This window comes from Argentina silus, assembly GCF_951799395.1.
Source record: "Argentina silus genome assembly, chromosome: 7".
Lineage (NCBI taxonomy): Eukaryota > Metazoa > Chordata > Actinopteri > Argentiniformes > Argentinidae > Argentina > Argentina silus.
In genome coordinates, this window is record NC_139661.1 from 16726561 (window position 1) to 16739060 (window position 12500).

Consider the following 12500-nt stretch of genomic DNA (forward strand, 5'->3'; position numbering starts at 1 on the left):
GCTGCATCCACGGGCAGCCGAGGTGGAAGAGCGGAGTGATGGGTTTGGGGGCTAACCATTGCTTGCAACCATTAATCCATTAATCACAATGTAGTGTACGATTGTACAATACAGCAGGTCTAAACTCGAAAGCGCAGTGACCATTGGTCCTTCAAAGTCTCTACAAACCTTTTTTTTGTTTTTTTCTCAGTCCTAAAAAACGATTACCTGTATGTTTGTTAGCTGACATACAGCTTCTGTCCATGGACATTGCTCTGTGTGAATAAGAGTGTGTGGAGTATTGAGGAGACGCTGTGCTAGTTTTTTTTACAGGGTCGTGGTGGGAGGGTCTCACCACAGCGGCAGACAGCAGCCCTTGGGGCGCGGTGTGTATTAATCAGACTGTTTCTGCTGAAAAGCTCAATCTGCCCGTGATTGATGACATGTCCGAGAGAGAGTGGCAAAGTGACAGGTGACAAAGAAGGACACCCACACCTGTATAAATCCAGTCCCTCCTGTCGGCCTCCGCGACAGCGTCAAGGTAGCAGAGTGTGTGTGTGTGTGTGTGTTTTGCACGCGCCCATGTGCGTGTGTCAGTGTGTGTGTGTGTGTGTATGTGTGTATGTGTGTGTGTGTGTGTTTCCGCACGCCCATGTGTGTGTGTGTGTGTGTGTGTGTGTGTGTGTGTGCGAGCGCGTGTGCATGCGTGTGTGTGTGTGTGTGTGTGTGTGTGTGTATGTGTGTGTGTCCTGCTCCTCTAATGAAGCCATCTCACCAGTGATTTAACAGCCCTTCTGTAAAAGACTGGCCCCTTAACTCATAGTCCCTCCATTATAATGTGATGTAGAGCCCATCCTCTGGTAGGATACAGGGCCGACGCTCGGCTGTGGATTCAGACAGACAAGGAGACTGGATATACTGTCCGGGATGAGGGACAGGCGTCAGGGAAGGAGACGCACCTGAATGACGGTCACATATTGGATGAAGTTAAAATGTTGAAATTGCATGATTGTATCTCATACCTAAGCAACAACCAGGTACTATGGGTGACCAATCATGAATGGTATTAAACGACAGTACATGAAGTTGCCCCAATACCTGTCTCTGTCATTACAAGCTTTGGAATTGCCAAGGTGACGGAGATGGTTTGTGTTTATCACCAGACAGGTGGAGTAAGGTATGTTCTGTCCTCTTCCTCCTCCTCCACCTACTTCTCCTTCTTAACATCATCATCATCTCTGTGTCATTTGGTAGACCTGCCATGCATGAGGATGTCCTCTTGGCCTATTGGTAGACGCTTGGGAGAAGGGGCCTGGGAGAACGTTGACAGTACCAGTATCCAACAGCAAAACCACACACACACACACACACACACACACACACACACACACACACACCCTCTCCTCCAACAAAGACCCCAACTAATGAGGAAGGAAAACGAGATTAGGGTGAATTATATAATATTTACACCCTCCTTCCTCTCCTCCTCTTTCATTCTTGACTGCTCGCTCTCTCTCTCCCCCCCCCCCCCATACAATTCAGTCATTCCCATTCACCACCATTCATGAATAATCCGGCAGTAATTTGCCTCAGACGCAGTGGTGGACTGACAGTATCTGTTTTTAACACATGTGTAACAAAGCCCAGTAGGGGGGGGGGGGGGGGGGGGTGAGATGAGAGGAGGGGGGGTGGAGGTGAGGGGGAGGGGGAGGGGGTAACAGACTAGGAGACACAGGGGCGGAGGGTGGTACAGTAGTGTGGTACTTCACCCTTATTAGAACACTCCCTGTCCCCGGCACACTCAACATCCTGCTTGCCCTTTGTGAGAAGGTGCCGTGTAACAATGAAGGTGATTTAGAATGGATTTTCATGCAGGCGCGAGACAAGGTGCTGCAGTAGCTCTGGGGGTGACAGCGGTGAATGGAGGGGCTGAGTGCCGCTTGAAGTATTGCTGCCTAATATGTGTCACCTACCTGCATAAATATTTATGCCCTCGGTGAGGTGGAGACCAGGGAGGGAGAAGGGGGGGGGGGGTGAAAAACTTGAGCACTGCTTCAATCAGGTGACAAGGGGGATCTAAACTAGCCCTCTCTCCCTCTCCCTCTCCCTCTCCCTCTCCCTCCCCCTCTCCTCTCCTCTCCCTGTAACCCCTTCACGGCCAGTGGACTCTGAAAATGGCCGTATGTAAACCCAATGTTCATCTACGTATACAATCATCAATACCAGGGGAGGCTGGTAAAGGTAGAAATCAGAGGATGGGATCATTGTCATGCACACGTGTTTGGTACCATTCCTCATTCCATTCCATACATCGCAATGAGCCCAGTCCTCCGATGTCTACCTCCACAGGCCTCCCCTGCTCAATACACACTCCAACCTGAACTACAGACACAACACTGCTTACTGTTCCCTACTGGCCAGACACACTACACACAGACTGCTACAGTCAACTCGTTCTCCACAATCGGAGGACTTTCTTCTTCTTTTCCAAGAAGTATGTGCACTTTATCTTGTTCTGTCTCTCTTCTTCATCTGTGGAATTCACAAGGGGTCTGTCTTTGGAACAGTGAGAATGCAAAGCCTGCGGATGAGAGGCTCCCAAATGGTTCTTGGCTTATTCCAAAGTTTGTATGGGAAGAAAGTACAGGCTGGAAGTGGAATCCCAACTCTACACCAGGGGAGGCCGGTGGAGGTAGAAATCAGAGGATGGGGTCATTGTAATGCATGGAATGTAACTGTAATCCCAACTCTACACCAGGGGAGGCTGGTGGAGGTAGAAATCAGAGGATGGGCTCTCCCCTGCTCCACACTTGCAATGTACTGTGTTGTACAGGTAAAGGCACTGGGCTGTATACTGTAGCAGAGTGTAAAAACACAACTAATAGACAAATATGTATTGCACGTAGAGGATGAATGCTACTTTGTGCATCTACATACATACGCATGCGCGCGCACACACACACACACACACACACACACACACACACACACACACACACACACCAAAACCCACACCCACACACACACCACAACCCACACCCCACCCACACTCACCAACTCCCCCCCCCCCCCACCACACACACACCCAAACCCCCCCACACACACCTAAACACCCCTCACACACTGAAACAACAAGAAGAAGCATCCATTACCTGTTGGCCAGCAGCGCTGTGAAGGTCACCTGGCTGATGTCCTGGCAGGGAGGCAGCAATGCGGCCCAGTCCCAGGCCCGGTCCCAGGCCCGGTCCGCCGCGGCTGGCTGTTGATGTACGAGAACACACTATTGTTAGTTATTCATCAGAGTTAATATGATCAGTAAATTACAGCTCCAGCTGGGCTGGACTAACTAAGGAGGAGGGGGTCCCATACCAGGACGCAGACACACGGTATCAATCATGTCGGCACAAGAAGGTTTTTATTCCAATAAGACAGCAATTAATTTATAAATCCATTTGGGGGGGGGATGTAGCCATCATTTATAAAAAGATAAATCAATTTTGGGAGGGGAGTCGTTACTCTTCTGACTGTTTTCCGTGGCACACAGCCCGGCCCCCTTTGCTCCTTTTCTCTCTCTCTCTCTCTCTTTCTTTCTCTCTCTCTCTCTCTCTCTCTCTCTCTCTCTCTCTCTCTCTCTCTCGCTGTGTGTGTGGAATAACATTGCGCTGTGTCGGGAAGGCAAATAAAAATCGGATTGGTTTGATTGCCAAAATGTCACTCTGAACTCCAGACTGAGTTTTATTGACAAAAGGAGGAGAGCTCGACTCCGACCCCCCACCCCCCCATCCCTCCCTCCTACCCCCTTCCTCTCCTTCCTCAGACGTGATTGATGGATCTAGCGTTTTTTTTTTTCTTCTCCTTCCATTTGACTTGACAAACAACACAGGCACCTAAAGCAAGAAGCCATTTTAATCATTCTCCTAATAGGATGTTTCTATGCAAAGCTATGCAGCCTCCTGTGATAAGCAGCCTGCGGATTAGAGGCTGTCTTGTTCTGGAGAACACTAGCAGCAACACAGGTACTCTAGAAAGGATCACAACTGTTTAAACGCATCCCCCAAATGAGTAGAAAGACTCGCGAATAAAATAGTCTGAGGGGAAACATTTTTGCCTTTGTTGATTGTTTTGTATGACTTGACTGGTGTGTCCCATGCCAGAGCAGAGAGAGAGCGAGAGAGAGAGAGAGAGAGAGAGAGAGAGAGAGAGGAGAGAAGTTGAACGCACACTTAACAAAACTACCTGTAGCCCCTTTTAATGACAAAATATCTTACATTTAACTTTACATTTGTGTGATGCTCTGGGGAGAAAGTTTGGTGTAAAAAAGGAGGTTTGGTTCAAAGCCTTGAAGTAGTGCACTTTAAGAGTCCTGCTTTTAAGTGTTCCAAAACTTCCTCATCTCTTTCACCTTTGAAAGAGTCTTTCTTCCTCCCAGACTAACTCCTGCTTGGGGAGCAGGCGACCTATGGAGAATAGGGAAGTTGAGCTCTGAAAGGCGCTGACGACTTCACAGGCTGTCACTGTACCCCCTCACCAGAGACACTCCTCACCCCAACTCTACTTTAGTGGCCTTGACAGAAAAGTTAAACACCTACACACACTCGCTCACACACACATGCACTTGCATGCACACGCAAACACACTCACTCACACACGTAAACACAATCACGTACACCCACATGCACACGCAAACACACTCACGTACACCCACACACCCACACACCCACACACCCACACACACACACACACACGCACAAGTTGCTCCTGACCAACCTGGTCAAACGTGTTTCTGCCGATACGGTCAAATTGTGTCAGGGGGTTAAAACGGGGTGCAGTGACATGAAATTCAGCTGCAAGGTCAAAGTTCACTCTCTGAGGAGGGTCTTCTGAGGGGTGTAGGGGTGGGGTCAGCGTGGACATCAACAGTTCCTTCACAGGCAGGAGACATACAGGAGGGAGAGAGGGATGGAGAATGAGAGAGAAAATGTTTAATTCACAGACAGACAGACACAGAGAGAGAGAGAGAAAGAAAGTCAGTGAAACATAGTAAAAGAGGTCAAATAGTTTCGCTTTGACACGTTAACTCAAGAACAGGGACAATAACACATTTATTATACTTTTTTTTTTTTTTAAAGTATTCAAAATGGAAGGACATTTAAAAGAGAGACAATTAGTACCAACTCTGCTATTTTTAATCACAACTCTTCTTCACAGTTTCTTGTATAATGGACACTGCGCTAGCTGGTCTCTTTCCCCACAGTCCCAGTTTGATTGGCTCAACAGAAGTAGAAACTAATCAAGTGCAGACAGTTGTTACACTGGCAGACACAGTCATGGACAGCAGGATGATCCCTCTCCTATTCCCTAACTGATTGACCCAACAGAAGTAGAAATTAATCAGACCTATTCAGAAATAGAAATGGAAATACAGGACATTTGGTCGAGGGCGAAGATATGTATAGATACTGGTACTGCATGAGGGAGAGAGAGAGAGAGAGAGAGAGAGAGAGAGAGAGGGAGAGGGAGAGGGAGAGGTAGAGGGAGAGAGAGAGAGAGAGAGAGGAGAGGGAGAGAGAGAGAGAGAGAGAGAGAGAGGAGAGGGAGAGGGAGAGGGAGAGGGAGAGAGAGGGAGAGGGAGAGGTAGAGGGAGAGAGAGAGAGAGAGAGAGGGAGAGGGGAGAGGGAGAGAGAGAGAGAGGTAGAGGGAGAGGGAGAGGGAGAGGGAGAGGGAGAGGGAGAGGGAGAGAGAGAGAGAGAGAGAACCGTTTCATGGCAGGAACTAACTTTCCACCTTCATTTCTGTAACCTTTGGTATAGTGAGCTGAAGATTCACATGAGGCGTGGGCATGTACAGGGTGAGGGGTGTGGAGAGGGTGTGTGTGTGTGTGTGTGTGGGGGGGGGGGGGGGTGAACAGAGGCACCCCAGTGTGGATCCACTACATCCCCATCAGTCAGGCTGTCACCCCCAAAGCCCCTCCAGCCCCTCCAGCCCACCCAGCCCTCTGGCCTGACCTGACCGTCCTTCCAGTGACCTTGTGTGGGGAGAGGAGGCTGCTAGGAAGGGGTACCCTGGAGCCTGACCAGGCCCCACCTCATCTTATCTACTGGCTATGAACACCATTCCTCTGCTGGTCACTGGGGCTGGCCATAGTGGGGGAGTGATGAGGCTGGATGGGAGTTCAGTGGATAGTGGTATGAGTGGATTGCATTGGTGTGTATTTGAGACGGTATATCTAAAAATGGGTTATTTGACAAGAATGGGAGAAACGTGCTTCAAAAAGAGTAAAAGAGTACAGCAATGTAGCTTTTTATCATTAATGCCTCAATCCCTTTCTCCTTCTCACTCTCTCCATCTCTCTCTATCGCTCTCTCTCTCTCAGTCCTACAATAGAGCCACCACGGTCAGAGGAGGGCGTGTGTGTGTGTGTGTGTGTGTGTGTGTGTGAGTGTGAGTGTGAGTGTGAGTGTGAGTGTGAGTGTGTGTGTGTGAGTGTGAGTGTGCATGTGCATGAGTGTCTCAGGCTGTGTGTGTGCGTGTGTGTGTCTATCTGGCTGTCTGTGCAAGTGTCTCAAAAAGCAGCAGCAGGTTCCAGAGGTAACCCCCCTGCCCCCTGCCCCCCAACCCCCCCCCCCCCCACCCCCTTCTGCGAGCAGACGCCGCCCCAGGCCAGCAACCACCTAATTGCTGGGGAAAGGGAGTGTTTCCCTACCTCATTGCCCTGGATGATGTGATGGATCTGCCTCAGGTACTCAGCACCACCTGGTTTGTGGCAGATCTCCAGAAGCATCAGCCCTATTTTCTGCTCAGTCAGTTCAGCCACGCTGCCTCTCTCCTGCACACCGCTGCCACTCGGCTGCCCCTGCTCAAACACACTGAGAGGGAGAAGGGGGGGGGGGGGGGGAGTGAGAGAGAGGGGGGGGGGGGGGGGGGGAGGGGGGATGGGACGGGGGGAGGGGGAGAGAGAGAGAGAAAGCAGGGAGAGAGAGAGTGAGGGGGGAGCAGAGAGAGAGAGAGAGAGAGGGTGGGCAGAGAGAGAAAGAGGGGGACAGAGAGAGAGAGGGGGAGGAGGTACAAAGGAGGGATGAAGAATAAGGCAGAGGAAACAAAAAGTCACAGTCGCCGTGAACAGCTGCTTCAAAAACATTCCATTTTCATTTGATGAGATCTACTCAACCAGGAAGGCACCAGTCTGTACGCTGGATTAAGTGTGCTTTACCTGATTGTCGCCACCTCTCTCTGCTCTGAATTTATATTCCATGAGTGCTATTATCTTACTTACAGTACGTTTAGGTGGGCTCAAGGCTTTGAAATGTTCCCCGACTGCATGGGAATGTACTATGTCATTGTACTCTGTTTTCTATGAATGTTTCACTTTCAAAACCCAAGATTTTCTGTGGGTCTCTCTCTCTTTTTCTCTCCTACTCTCTTTTCAGTGCTTATATTTTAATTAAATATGTGTGATTCAAGTCAATTTAATTAAACATAGTGTGTGGTCTACCATATCTTTGAAATGGTGGCATCACAGCTGAAAGGGAGGCAAGGCCAAGAGAGTAATTCAGTCGGTGAGAACATATTCTGGAACAAACCCCTTTACCATTCATATCTTTCAAATGGCTCTATTCTGTTCAAATTGTGTGTGTGTGTGTGTGTGTGTGTGTGTGTGTGTGTGTGTGTGTGTGTGCGCACGCATGTGTGACACACAGCCTCAAGGTCCCCCCCCCCACACCCACACCCAGCAACCCGGGCAGACACCAGAGTCATTCCCCTGCCCTTCCTCTCCTCTTCCTCCTCCTTTCACCACCATGCCGTCCGTCAAACACTCTCCTCTGGATAGACTTCCTGTCATTGTTTTTTCCTCTATTTCACTCCCCCCCCCCCCCCCTCTTCTTTTTGTAATTATAAGGTGGCAGAAACAGTGTCGCCTGTCAAGCAGCCTTTGGCGGGTTGACATTGAGAGAGGGAGAGGGAGAGAGGGAGAGAGAAAGAGGGAGACAGAGAGAGAGCGAGAGACAGAGAGAGGGAGAGAGAGAAGGAGAGACGGAGAGAGAGGGAGGTGACGTGGAGGAGATGAGGTCCTTCCCTACCCTACCCTACCCAGCCCTACCCCAGCCCTATCCTAGGAGTGTGTGGGGGGGGGGGGGGCTGTGCATCCATGTCAGCACCTGCGCTGGCTGTATCCTTTCCTGTCCATCAGTGTGCAGGTGAAGCAGATGATTGGACTCAGTCAGTGGGGTGATTAATGAGGGCCTCTCTGGATTTGGGACAGCCTATCAATCATGTCATTAGGACCAATGTGCCCTGAAAGAGGCAGACCTCCGCCAAGGAATAACTGCATTCATCTTCATCTGTGTATGCATCCCGTCAGCCAAGTCAGGGTCACCATGATGGAGGACAATAATCTGCTCCTCTACAAATTACTTTGCAAAGACAAGGTGGGGGGTGGGGGGTGGTGGGGGGGGGGGCAAGTGTGTGCATGTCTGTGCGTGTGTGTGTGTGTGTGTGTGTGTGTGTGTGTGTGTGTGTGTGTGTGTGTGTGTGTGAGTGTGTGTGAGGGGAGGGGGTTGTTTTTGGACCCCCCCTGTTGAAGCACTGTACACTGATTGTTTACAACCCAGGCGTCACTTTCTAGTGAAGGTTATTTTAATGAATAGTAATGATTCCTCAGAATGCCTGAGACAGGTGATACATAATCACTCTTTCACTTTTTCCCCCTCAACTCTCTCACTCTCGCTCTCTCTCTCTCCACTTCTTCTCTTTCTTTTTTTTCTCATCCCCTGTTCCTGTCACTGAGTATACAGCATTTCCTGGAACTTGAGGTAATCAACTTCATGTTGTTGTTCTGTAATCATCCGTGTTTGTGTGGTTTGGTTATAAAGGCAGAATCATTTTTAACGAGGATGAATGCATCCAGCGTGTTCTGATGGAGCGGGCAGAGCCTCAGGTTCTGGGAATCAGCCACCCGGCTTGGTGTCAGAGGTCAAACACGAGGCAAACTCAAACCCAATTTCTTGTTGTCGTTTTATTTATTTCTTACTCTGAACGTAGGCTGTCTATCGTTTACGATAAACAACGTTTCCCCTGATGCATTGATCTTGTTCGTTCAAGTTTTCGATGAAAAATGACTTTTGATATTGCCATCCATCAGGGTCAAGCGACTCAATTAAAGGGCATATCTAAATTGCCGACTCATTTAATTGTTCTATCACAAATATATTGAATGTCAACAGCGTAAATACGCCATGCATCAGTCTGAAGCAGCCTCTCTCCTCCTGTGTCATCATCTGATTCAACCTCAATCTCATCCTAAATCCAAGATCAATCATTCAAGAAAAATGATATATTAGGGGATCCAATAGCATTTAAAACATCAAAGCAAGTCTGATGTTTCTTAAATCGATGAACCTTCCAATAATACAAACATCTGAAAAGACCATTAGGTACCATACAGTAACAATGACGGATGGGATTTCACGTAATCATTCTTCAAAGTGCTCAGAGCACTGTATATAAACAACATTGACCCTCGTAACCTCAGCCCTGTGTTACTCCCCACGCCTGTCAAGGGTGGGGAGTAACACCCCTGACCCCTCTCACCTCTCGGAGCAGAGCTTGCGGGCCTTCTGCAGCTGCGCGGTGCTCCACTTGGGCCTCTTCTCTTCCAGAGCCTGCAGCACCTTGTGGACGTTGGGTTTGGGCACGCCCCTCTGCTGGCCCACGGTGGTGGCCGCCTGGAGGCACTCAGAGAACAGGGCCAGCCTGTCTTTGGCCCCTCGGTCCAGGGCCAGGCCGGACACCTCCTCCAGGGCCTCTGGGTCATCCAGGCACTGACATAGGCAGCTCAGCAGAGCCCAGAGGAGCAGGCCCGTGGAGCGCAGCTGCCGGGCATGCTGGGAGAGGTGCTTCTCAGCCGTGTGGAAGACGAAGCGGACGGGGAGGGGGAGCGAGGCCACGGCGGACGCCAGGTTGGAGAAGACGAAGGACAAGGCTTGGAGAGCCAGGTGGATGAGACCTGACAGGAGAGGAGGGCGGTCAGAATCCTGCTGATGTTCAGCACGGGAAATATCCTCCAGCCAAATAAAAGATGCAAGCATCACAATATTCAGTAGTTTCCCAGTAGTGTCTCATGCCACAGTCAGCGATTAAACTCTGTCAAACTTTGAGGGCAATAAAATGAGGGAGAAGTAGACCCTGCTAGATTGCATACTGTACATATAAAATAGGGTACTGGAAATACAGTACAGTTAAAACAGACATTTGGGACCATTCTGCACTCACACACTGATCTACTAATCATAGATTCCACCTACAGTTAATCATAGATTCATAGATTCCCCCCCCTAATCATAGATCCCCCCCCCCCCCCCCCCCCCACAACACACACACACACACACACACACACACAGTAAGACCCCCCCGGCAGACTTACTCCTGGTGGACTCTCTCCCCCGGGGCTGTGGGGGGGTGTAGTTCCACTCCCTGGGGACCTTGGACAGCACGCTGTCCGGGACGTCCCGCCTAAACAGGGCTCCACAGGGCTCCTCGGATGCCTGCCAGGCCATCACCATGGTGACCAGATGGCCCAGGAGGCTGTGGAGGGGCTTGGTGACCACGGCCCGGATACAGGTGATCACCATGGGGACTGGCCGCCCTGGGTCTGGAGAGAGGAGAGGAGAGGAGAGGAGAGGAGAGGAGAGGAGAGGAGAGGAGAGGAGAGGAGAGGAGAGGAGAGGAGAGGAGAGGAGAGGAGAGGGGAGGGAAGGAGGGGGGTGGAGGAGAGAGGAAATCAGACAGTAACTCACCAAAACTTGAAAAAGCAGATGTACTATCAATCAAAAGTTTTATTGGACTAAATAAAGGTCGACTAGGAGAAACTAAGTAAGTAAAAAAAAAAAATAAGGATAGAGTTGAAAAGACATGAAAATATTCCAACAGACTCTGCATCATTCACTCATGTTAAAAAAAAGCTGGTTACTATCAGGGAACATACTGCATCCAAGTAGGTTTGCGGTGACGATATGTGTTTGGCAAGCAAACGCTCGGAGAGAGGTTGGGCTGGTGGTTCTGTATCAAACACAGGTGGTCGTAGGTGGTTAAGTGCTGTTCCCAGGTTATAGCTTTCATCGTCGTGCTCTTTAATATCCTGTTCCTATCAGCGGCGCAGCACAGCGAAGCAGCACGGAGCTGCATGGCTTCTATAAAGCTCCAACAGCGCAGGCCGTAAAACCAAGGACCACATCATACAGATTGAGTACAATAGGCTGGGCTGCAAGGGGATTGAAGTCCCAGGGGACCTCTACAAATCTACGATGCCTCCCCCCCCCACCCCCCCACACACACACACACACACCCCGTCCCCCATCCCACTAAAGAAAAAAAGTAAGAAATGTGTTTTTTTTATATTTTTTTATGGGTTTTCAACCTGAAGGAGCAAAACCTCTGAAGCAGGTGAGAAGCAGCAAAATCTTTTTTCGGTTCACCACTTTAGCATTTATGCTAACGCTGTTATGCAATGATGTATACTCACTAACAAACAACTCCAACAACAATAGATGATGATTGAGGTATTGTGAATAATTGGCAACTTAATGATCTCCCTTGGCTGTAAACAATGCAGTGAACAGATAGGAATGTCTCAGATAACCTCAGCACTCAGGGATCGGTGGAGGCTGCTGGAGGACGGGCTCATTGTAATGCATGGCACTGAATGACGCACGTGTTTGATGCCATTCCTCATTCCGTTCCATGGATTACAATGAGTCCGTCCTCCGATTTCTGCCTCCGCCAGCCTCCCCTGTTAGGGATGTCCCGTGTCCAACATGATATAACAGTGTGTCTCACTAACAGTACAGTAGGGTGTGAAACGGAGACCAGCAATTAGGATCATTACACTGAGGAGGAATAATGATGGTTGGGTGACATTGAGACACCGCCACTGTCACCCTCTCACTCTGCCCCATCCACCCCTCCTCTCCTACAGTCTCTCTCCCTCCCTCTCTCCCTCCCTCTCTCTCCCTCCCTCCCTCTCTCTTTCTCTCTCCCTCTGTCTCCTTCCCTCTCTCCCTCTCTGGCTCCCTCCTCTCCTATAGCCTCTCTCTCTCTCTCTCTCTCTCTCTCTCTCTCTCTCTCTCTCTCTCTCTCTCTGTCTCCCTCCCTGTCTCCCTCTTTCTCCCTCCCTCTCTGCCCATCCCCACCCCTCCTCTCCAATCAGTCTAATTTATGCGACAGTAATTACCAGTCGCATGTGATAAAGGATGGAGACCAAAAAGAGCCGGGGCTCCACAGGAGCTCTGATTAAGCCCCCGAATCAAAGCTTTCGCTCCAGAGAGGAAGTGTCAGGAAATAATTACTGTCTCTGTTACTGTGCGTTCAGAACCCATGTTCTGCCATTAGCTCGACAGGGTAAGATGCGTGTGTTGGAGCGGATATGTGCAGAGTTTTGATATGTAACGGGGAAATGAGAACGACACACACATAAACAAACACCAGCCAGAGGAATGTAGCCGTTGAGGGTTGTTTTACTGTTTGGA

The 12500-nt window shown here is 49.8% G+C and overlaps 1 protein-coding gene across 1 annotated transcript in view; it reads right to left on the reverse strand.

Annotated features, from left to right (window-relative positions):
- kiaa0825 (KIAA0825 ortholog) overlaps nucleotides 1-12500 on the reverse strand; it is a 101366-nt gene that overhangs the window by 48251 nt on the left and 40615 nt on the right. Inside the window, exons 16-20 of the mRNA XM_083673968.1 lie at nucleotides 10400-10627; nucleotides 9568-9982; nucleotides 6683-6845; nucleotides 4747-4902; nucleotides 3132-3238 (exon numbers count right to left, since the gene is read on the reverse strand). Coding sequence (XP_083530094.1) covers nucleotides 3132-3238; nucleotides 4747-4902; nucleotides 6683-6845; nucleotides 9568-9982; nucleotides 10400-10627 — 1069 coding nt within the window. The remainder of the gene's footprint in view (nucleotides 1-3131; nucleotides 3239-4746; nucleotides 4903-6682; nucleotides 6846-9567; nucleotides 9983-10399; nucleotides 10628-12500) is intronic.